Source organism: Chiloscyllium plagiosum, unplaced genomic scaffold (genome assembly GCF_004010195.1).
Source record: "Chiloscyllium plagiosum isolate BGI_BamShark_2017 unplaced genomic scaffold, ASM401019v2 scaf_57, whole genome shotgun sequence".
Taxonomy (NCBI): domain Eukaryota; kingdom Metazoa; phylum Chordata; class Chondrichthyes; order Orectolobiformes; family Hemiscylliidae; genus Chiloscyllium; species Chiloscyllium plagiosum.
Window position 1 is genome coordinate 95,155 of NW_025215373.1, and position 10,059 is coordinate 105,213.

Below are 10,059 nucleotides of genomic sequence, written 5' to 3' on the forward strand. Positions count from 1 at the left end.
GGGAGGGGGGTGTAGGGGCTGGGGGAGGTGACAGGGATAGGGAGGGGGTGTAGGGGCCGGAGAGGGTGACAGGGATAGGGAGGGGATGTAGGGGCTGGAGTTGGTGACAGGGATAGGGAGGAGAGTTAGGGGCTGGGGAGATTAAAGGGATAGGGTGGGGTATGGGCCTAGCATTTGTTGCCCATCCCTAATTGCCCCTTGAGAAGGTGGGATTGAGTTGCCTTCTTGAACCGCTGCAGTCCATGATTCACGATCACGTCCATCTTGAAGGACAAGGGCAGCAGATCCATGGGAATACCATCCCCTGCAGGTTCCCCTCTGAACCACTCACCGTCCTGACTTGGAAATATATCACTGTTCCTTCAGTGTCACTGGGTCAAAATCCTGGCATTCCCTCCCTAAGAGCATTATAGGTTAACCTAAAGCATGTGAACTGTTCGAGAAGGCAGCTCACCCCCACCTTCTCAAGGGGCAACTAGGGACGGGCAATAAATGCTGTTCCTCCCAGCGATGCCCAGGTTCCATGAATGAATTTTAAAAAAGCCTTCACTTGGACTTTTAAGAGTCTTTGGAATTCTTTCCCTCCGAGCTTATGGAGCTTAGTCCTTGAGTCTGTTGGGGAGAGAGGTCAATGGGTTTTTGGTCATTAAGGGAATCGAGTGATGATGGGATAGTGCAGGAGGTAGTGTTGAACTGGAAGGTTGGTGGAATAGCTGCACAGAGGCTGGTGTCCTGTCACCAAGTGGCCATGGATTTACCTGAGCACAGTGCACTGCCTATGGCCAACCAGCTCAGAGTCATTCCCCTGGACTGCGGAGATTCTCAATCTCCGGGTTACATATGTTTTTCTGAGATTCTGATCTCCTGGTTATATCTGCTGGTTAGTTTGGTCAGCCAGGGATTTTCTGATTGGAGGTTGTTAGCCTGGAGTTTGTCGTCAATGAAGTCTCCTTGGTTCCAATCACTACAGTCAGCCATTTTTGTGAGAGAGCAGGTTTGAGGGGCCAAATGGCCCACTCTGGCTCACATTTCCGATGTTAAATGTTTATTGATGTGTGGACAAAATAATTGAAGAATCGATTCATTGCCGTCTCTAGCATCAGTGAAGGCATTAATTGACTTCCTGTCACATGACTGAAAGGGAGAATCAGGACCTTTTCACAGGAAAGGGGGGAGGTCAGTTTCCTAACAGCAGCGCTATCTGAAGCCACTGAATTCTGGAATGTTCTCTCTCCTCCAGGCTGTTGGGTTTGAATTATTTCTCCACTGGGAGCATCTTCAGGTCTGCAGGAATGTAATGTTCACTGCCTGCTGAGTTGTATCATTTGAGAGCCACGTTTTCTTTGTTAATATTTTTTGTCGCTGTGCTGTGGTGGATTTTGATTTTGGGTGGAGGCTGTTATGTACTTTGTCGTGGAATCCTGACCCCTTACCCCCTCTCCCCACCCTCCGCTGGTGTTAGATGGTAGCAACGGAACAGGCGTGCATGCTCAGGGGTGTGTAGAATAGAATTGTACTGTGTACCAGGAGGCCATTCAGCCTATCGCGTCTGTACTGACTCGGAGTGTTTTGGCTTTCTGCCAATATCCCTCCTTGTGTGAGTATCCTGATATATTGTTTCGGTTTACACAGCAATCGGCTGAACCACATTTCCAGGCAGTACATTCCAGTCTCTGACTACTCGCTGAGTGAAAGTTCATTTCTCACATCACTCTTTTGTAAAATACTTTTGAACAATATCCTCTGGTTTGTCATCTTATTGCAAACAGGAACAGCCTGCCCCTATCCCCTCTGCCCGGCCCACTGAGGATTTTGGAAAGCCTCTGTCAGACCTCTCTCTCTCAACCTTCCCCAGCGTCTTCAGTCTCTCCTCATCACTGGTGTTCCTGGAATCATTCCTGTAAACCGTGCTCTCCAATGCGTTCCCATCTTTCCTGTAACATGGCGCCCACCGCTGTACCCAACCCTCCGGCTGAGGTCCAACAAGTGTCTTGTACAAGTCCCGCATCACCTCCTCGCTCCTGTACCCATATTAATAACGCTGAGGACACTGTGTGCTTTATAAACTGCCCCCACCACCCTGTCCTGCCACCTTTAATGAGCTTACGGCCAATCAGACCTGGATGTTTCTCAGCCCCTGCATACCCTTTCGAACAGTACCCTTTAGGTTATACTGTCCCTCCATCTGCTTTGAACCCACAAAACTCTTCAAATTTCATCTGCCAACTATCCACCCACCTCGCCAACATGTCAGCATTCGTTTTAGGTTCTACACTGTCATAAAGGCCATTCAGCCCTTTGAGTCATACTGACCCTCTGAAGAACATCCCACTCAGACTCAACCCCCTCCCCCTATCCCTGTAACCCTGCATTTCCCATGATGAATCCATCTAACCTGCGCATTCCCGGGCACTTTGGGACAATTTCCCATGACTAATCCACCTGACCTGCACATCTTTGGACTGTGGGAGGAAACCCACACAGACACGGGGAGAATGTGCAATCTCCACACAGTCAGTTGCCCGAGGCTGGAATCGAACCTGGGTCCCTGGCGCTGTGAGGCAGCAGTGCTAACCACTGAGCCACGTGCCACCCCAAACTGATGACCTCACAGTTTATGATCCTTGCAAGGTTTGAGTCATCCAACAACTTTGAAATGGTCCCCTGCACAGCAAGATCCAAGTTATTAATATATTATCAAGAGAAACAAGGGTTCCAATACTGACCTCTGGGAACCTCCACTACAATCCTTCCTCCATTGGGAAAGTACCCACCGACTGTGACTCTCTGTTTGCCATCACTCACCTGGTTTTGTATCGCATTGTTACTGTCCCTCTATAGCATGACCTCTAACTTTCTTCACAAGTCTGGAAACATCTTCTGGAAATCCACGTTCACCACATCAACAGCATTACCCAAAATCTCCAGCAAGACCATTCTGAAGAAGGGTCACTGGACCCGAAATGTTAACTCTGTTTCTCTCTCCACAGAAGCTGCCAGACCAGCTGAGTTTCTCCAGCAATTTCTGTTTCAAATCGTGGTTGTCTGTTTTATTCCGGCAAGTTAGCTCAACAAGATTTTTGCTGAACAAATAGGTGCTGCCTCTTCCATATCAACCCACATTGAACAATTTTACTGCTAATCCTATCCCAAATAATGGTTTCTAGAAGATGTCCAACCTCTGAAGATAAACTGACTGGTCTGTAATTGCTGGGTCTATATTCACGACATTTTTTGATTAAAGGGTGAAATGTGTGTAATTTTCCCGCCGCAGCCCGAGTGCAGGGGAGCTTGGAGGATTGTGGCTCGTTCTCCTGCAATTACCACTCTCCCCTCCTTCTGTATCCTTGGATACATCTCATCATGTTCTGGTGTCTGATCCACTTTTGAGCACCCACCATCTCACCAGTGTCTGCTACGTATCAGCGTCAAACCTTTCTTGTGACTTTCCTCCTCAGTCACTACACCTTGGCCAGCACTGGCCCCTCCAGTAAAGACCGATCTGAAATATTCATCCAGCCCTCACAGTGTAACTCCCCTTTTGAGGCCCGTGCTCAACCCTATCCCCTCTGTTTATTGTTGATGTAGCTACGAAGAGTTTGGGGGTCTCCTCTGTTAGCTGCCAGTCTTTTTTTCAGAATCCCTCTTTATTTCTCATGTTTCTTTGTGTCTCACCTCCCCTTCGGCGAGAGTCCCTCCCCTCAACCCCATCCCCACTGCCGGCCCCTGTTCCTGCGGGTGTGGGATCTCTCTGTGTGTGTCACAGAGGTGGCCTTGAGGCATACCCACTGCCTTCATTTTAATTTGACCAAGATATCTGGATGGATTCCACCTCGTACCCCGTCCCTCTGCGTTGAAGACCGTTCCTGATGGTGAACCTATGTTTTTAAGCGCACTTCCCTTCAGATTTTAATGTGGGATGTTTGAAGAACTTCTTGTTTTAAAGGATCCCCACAGTGTGGAAACAAGGCCATTCAGCCTGACAAGTCCACACCGTCTCTTTGGAGAGCGTCCCACCCAGCCCCATCCCCCGCCCTAACCCTGTATCCCTGCATTTCCTGCGGCTGACCCACCCTGGACACAATGGGTAATTTAGCACAGCCAATCCGGCCACACCCAGAAGTTTAGACCTGTGCTCAGTGGATACCCCCGTCACCATGCCCTGGCATCGGGAAATGTCTGGGCTCATTAACACACGCAAAGGACCAAGAGTGAGCCATTCGGTCCCTCTAGCCCGACTCTGCCTCTCAGTAAGATTGTTTCTGTTTGTGTTTCAGATCTCCCTCCTCACCCTCACCCCTCCACCACCCAATGATCCCCTGCCCAACAAGAATCTATTCAGAAACAAACAGCAGATGTTGCTGGAAAAGCTCAGCAGGTCTGGCAGCAACTGCGGAGAGAAATCAGAGTTAACGTTTTGGGTCGAGGTGACCCTTCCTCAGAACTGCTATTCACCTCTGTCTTCAAATATTCAAAGACTTCCACTCCCCCCCCCCCCCCCCCCCCCCCACCCCCGACCCCTGCCACAGAGACTCCCAATGTCTCACAACTCTCAGAGTCGAACTCTGATGAAGAGGCACCTACACTGGAAATGTTAGCGCTCCCTCTCTCTCTCTCTCCCTCTCTCTCTCTCTCCCTCTCTCTCTCTCCCTCTCTCTCTCTCTGTGGATGCTGTCTGACCCGCTGGGATCTCCAGCCTTTACTGTTTTCAGTACAGATTCCAGCCTCTGCAGTAACTTGCTGCTACATTCCCTTCATCTCTGACCTGGGAGGGCGACCCCCTAATTGTAAAACAGCGCCCCTTGGTCCTGGGCTGACCCACAAGGGGAACTATCCTTCCCACATCCTCCATGTTCTGACCGCTCGGGGCCTGACGCACTCCAATCAGTTAACCCCTCCCTCTCTGAACCCCACTGGAAACACGCCCCTGTCTGTCCGAACCCCCTCATCAAACAACCCACTTGTAAATTCTCGGAATTATTTCCTATGTATTTCCATCCTTCCTTAAATAAGGAGCCTGAAGCTGCACATAGTATTCGAGATCTGGTCTCACCAATCCCTCCACATCTGAGTCAGAAGTCACAAGACACTGGGTTATAGTCTAACAGGTTTGTTTGAAATCAAATGCAGTGGTTTTCCAAAATACCAGCAACCACTTTCTCAGGTTATGTGTAATCTAGGCTGCAGTATATTTTCAATCACATTTCTCTTTAAATGCATCGTCCAGAGTGACTTTAAGTTTTGCTGCTTTCTTCAGTTCAATCTCAGCAAAAATACCACGTGCCTTAATAAGGAGAAAGTGAGGACTGCAGATGCTGGAGATCAGAGTCGAGAGTGTGGCGCTGGAAAAGCACAGCCAGTCAGGCAGCATCCGAGGGACAGGAGAGTCGACATTTTGGACATAAGCCATTCCTGATCTTCCTTCCCACCTATCCACTGCACCCTCCCCTCCGACCTATCGCCATCACCCTCTACCTGCACCCACCTACCGCTGTCCCAGCCCCTTTCACCCCCCCCAGCCCCACCCTCCTATTTATCCCCCAGCCCCTTTGGTCCCACCCTCATTCCTGAAGAAGGGGTTATGCCCAAAACGTTGACTCTCCCGCTCCTCGGACGCTGCCTGACCTGCTGTGCTTTTCCAGCATTATACATTTTGACCCACGTCCCTTAATGATTCCTGTGCGGATCTCAGGTCCCTTTGCATCCAGAGCAATCGCGACTGGTCTGGAGGGGATGGGATTCCCAGCACAACTCTCCGGAGCCTCACGGACATTCTTGATGGTCTCTGCATGGTCCTGGTGTCCCTTGTGAGAAATTCCAGGTTCATCGGAGCTTTGATCGTCTCCTTCAGCGTTGGCACAGAGTTGGTAGCAGGCTGCAATGATACACCCAGTGCCAGTGTTCAGTGCATTGGTTGTGTCCAAGTCCATATCTATCAGACACAAGGTGCTGCAGGGAATTTGGCAGCAATGGCAGTGCCTGGCAATTGGCATTGAACCAAGGCTGTGCCCACTTCATGCTTAGTGAGTGGTTGGCCTAGCTGTTGGTTCTATCCTGCCCGAGATCAGACCAGATCCCCGACATCCTGCTCGTGCTGCTGCTCCCTCTTTATGTTTGATTTGGTTTTATTTGGTTTCAAATGAACCTGTTGGACTATATCCTGGTGTCATGTGACTTCTGACCTTGTCCACCCCAGGCCCACACCGGAACCTCCACACCCTCTCGACCTGTTGCCCCTCCCCCGGTCGTGAAGGACGGTATCTGAGGAGCCTTCCTGATGACCACCCTCCGGCACTGGAACACCACGGTCCCTCTGCACCTCCCCGTTCCGCGCTGGCCCTCCGTTTCGATCCTAGCCCGCTCCCTCCCTCTGAAGTCAGCAGCTTCCCACTTTCCCACAATGCACTCTGGCTGCCGGACTCTCCCTCCCTCGCTTTTCCCGGGATGGCCTGCTGCGCCCCGGTGACTGGGTGGCTGCGCCCCGGTGACTGGGTGGCTGCGCCCCGGTGACTGGGTGGCTGCGCCCCGGTGACTGGGTGGCTGCGCCCCGGTGACTGGGTGGCTGCGCCCCGGTGACTGGGTGGCTGCGCCCCGGTGACTGGGTGGCTGCGCCCCGGTGACTGGGTGGCTGCGCCCCGGTGACTGGGTGGCTGCGCCCCGGTGACTGGGTGGCTGCGCCCCGGTGACTGGGTGGCTGCGCCCCGGTGACTGGGTGGCTGCGCCCCGGTGACTGGGTGGCTGCGCCCCGGTGACTGGGTGGCTGCGCCCCGGTGACTGGGTGGCTGCGCCCCGGTGACTGGGTGGCTGCGCCCCGGTGACTGGGTGGCTGCGCCCCGGTGACTGGGTGGCTGCGCCCCGGTGACTGGGTGGCTGCGCCCCGGTGACTGGGTGGCTGCGCCCCGGTGACTGGGTGGCTGCGCCCCGGTGACTGGGTGGCTGCGCCCCGGTGACTGGGTGGCTGCGCCCCGGTGACTGGGTGGCTGCGCCCCGGTGACTGGGTGGCTGCGCCCCGGTGACTGGGTGGCTGCGCCCCGGTGACTGGGTGGCTGCGCCCCGGTGACTGGGTGGCTGCGCCCCGGTGACTGGGTGGCTGCGCCCCGGTGACTGGGTGGCTGCGCCCCGGTGACTGGGTGGCTGCGCCCCGGTGACTGGGTGGCTGCGCCCCGGTGACTGGGTGGCTGCGCCCCGGTGACTGGGTGGCTGCGCCCCGGTGACTGGGTGGCTGCGCCCCGGTGACTGGGTGGCTGCGCCCCGGTGACTGGGTGGCTGCGCCCCGGTTACTGGGTGGCTGCGCCCCGGTTACTGGGTGGCTGCGCCCCGGTTACTGGGTGGCTGCGCCCCGGTTACTGGGTGGCTGCGCCCCGGTTACTGGGTGGCTGCGCCCCGGTTACTGGGTGGCTGCGCCCCGGTTACTGGGTGGCTGCGCCCCGGTTACTGGGTGGCTGCGCCCCGGTTACTGGGTGGCTGCGCCCCGGTTACTGGGTGGCTGCGCCCCGGTTACTGGGTGGCTGCGCCCCGGTGACTGGGTGGCTGCGCCCCGGTGACTGGTTGACTGCGCCCCGGTTACTGGGTGGCTGCGCCCCGGTTACTGGGTGGCTGCGCCCCGGTTACTGGGTGGCTGCGCCCCGGTGACTGGGTGGCTGCGCCCCGGTGACTGGGTGGCTGCGCCCCGGTTACTGGGTGACTGCGCCCCGGTTACTGGGTGACTGCGCCCCGGTTACTGGGTGGCAGCCTCTGTTTCCTGGTGTTGGAGTGGGGTTAGGAGCTGACAACTACTGAGTCAGACTGAAGCTGTGGGTGAGGGAGGTCACTGTCTGTACTCCTGACTCCCTAACCTCTGTGTGTGTCTCTCTCTCTGTCTCCCCACAGCTCCTACATTTACCAACGACGCTTTGTCAGGCTGGATCCTGACTATTTGAGATACTTTGAGAATGACAAGGTGAGACTGCAGAGAGAGAGAGAGAGAGAGAGAGAGTCGAAACCAAAAGGACATGGGAACAGGAATTGGCCATTCAGCCCTTCGAGCCTACTCCACCATTCAATGCTATCATGGCTGAGCTGTGAATCCTCAACTCCACTTTCCGCCTGACTCTTGAATCAATTTGGGATCATAAAATACAGCACAGAAACCGACTACTCCCAATCCCCACTAACCTCGCCCCACTACACACCCCGCCATGACCCTCAAATACCTTCCTCCCACCTGCAAGCTGCTGTCCCTCCTGCCCTCAGGGTGTACACTCCATGTCCTGACCAATGTCGGAACAAAAGGGATACCCTTGTTTTACAGATCTATTAGATGTTTTTTTGGGGGATGCAGTCAGTAGGGTTGATGAGGGAGAGCCAGTCGATGTAGTACACAGGGATTTCCAAAAGGCATTCAATCATGTTGCACACTGACGGCTCACGTGGCAGGCCATTCGGCCCCTTGTGCTGCTCTGCTGTTTGATAAAGATGGTGTCTGATCAGACTGGGGCGTCTCTGGCACTCCCGGTCAGTCGAAAAACCCGGGAAATGGACAAGATTGAGGGATTATTCCCAGTGGGTGAGGCATTGAGGACATGTGGGGTGTAGTCTCGGGATGAGCATCGAAGACTTTAGGGCCAAGATTCGGGAGAATAACTGCAGTCGGGAGGCCGTGAATCTTTGGAGTCCTCTGGCTGAGAGAGCAGTGGGTGCTCCAGCATTGAGTACATTTAAGGCTGGGCTAGTCTGATATCTCATGTTCCCCGGGGAATGGAGAGATATCGAGGAGGGGGCATTGACTCCTCGGTCAGCCACGATCATATTGAATGATGGAGCATGCTCGATGGGCTGAATGGCCCACTCTTGCAACTATTTTGTGTTTGGTTTGTGAAGGACATTTCCCACCCTCTAACTTCATCCCTTTCCAATAACTATCCAGCTCTTTTGAAACCTCTGCCTCCGCCATCTCCCAGGCACAGCATTCCAAACCCTAACAACTCTGAGTGAAAACGATTCTCCTCAATCTCACTCCTAGCTTTCTTGAAACTGTCAGCCCTAGTTACTGATGCCCTAAATCTATGTTCTTGATCATTCTTGATCCTTGCACCAAGGGGACCAGTCTCTCTCCATCTACTCAATGCCAAACCCCTCGTGATTCTGAAACACCTCGATCAGGTCTGCTCTTCCCCGAGGAAGGGAGCAGTCTTCAGACTCATCACTCCCACCTTCCCCAATCTTTCTCCAAGTGATCTTCCTTGGTGCAGAGTGATGTTTTCCTTCAGTTGACCTTTTGTATTCTGGTATTCTGAGCTCTCCTGTTCACTTCTGAACCAGTCCACACAATCCACTCACACAGTGTCCAAATGCTGTTTTCCTTTGACTTTGTTATTCTTGCAAAGTGTCCTGATTGGCGCAAAATGAAAACTTTTGACTTGTTTCAGCGATGTTAACGTGAATGATTTTGTGAGTGATTTTTTTTTTTTCCGTCCCATTCCCTTTCCTGATTCTCCAATTTCCAGGAAGTTTATTCCAAACGTGTCATCTCCATCAAATCCATCACCCGGGTTTTATCCGTCGGGGATCAGAAGTTTGAGGTTATCACTTCCAACCGCACCTTTGTTTTCCGGGCGGATAGTGACGGTGAGTCCCACTCCGATTTGGGAAAAACAGGATTTTAGTCAGGGAGGAGCTGAGGTAGGTGGGATTTGAATCCGATTGGCTCTGTGTGGGTGACCTGGGAGTGAGACACTGCACTCCAGGAAGGTTGGGATGCTGGGCAGGCTGAGCTCGGGCCTGGGGACAAGGCCTGGGTACCATCTCATAACCAAACACCCCCCTCCACCCATCCCCCACTCCCCACCCCCAGGGACGTTGTGGTACCTCCCCAGGTCCCAGGTCACATAGCTCCCCAAGCTGGGGAGAGAGAGAGAGTGTGACGGAGACATTGAGGGTAAGAGAGAGAGATGTGGGGTGGATAAGGGGATGAGAGATAAAGGGAAGAGAGAGATAAGGGGGGAAGAGAGATTCATGAGATGGAGAAAGAGAGACAGAAGCGGGGGAAAGAGAGAGATAGCGGGGAAGAGAGATATGAGG

At 53.6% G+C, this 10,059-nt stretch overlaps 1 protein-coding gene across 1 annotated transcript in view; it reads left to right on the plus strand.

The window, feature by feature from the left end:
* LOC122548321 (arf-GAP with Rho-GAP domain, ANK repeat and PH domain-containing protein 1-like) overlaps nt 1–10,059 on the plus strand; it is a 121,892-nt gene that overhangs the window by 64,227 nt on the left and 47,606 nt on the right. Inside the window, exons 7-8 of the mRNA XM_043686853.1 lie at nt 7,870–7,939; nt 9,486–9,606. Of these exons, the coding sequence (XP_043542788.1) occupies nt 7,870–7,939; nt 9,486–9,606 (191 nt within the window). The remainder of the gene's footprint in view (nt 1–7,869; nt 7,940–9,485; nt 9,607–10,059) is intronic.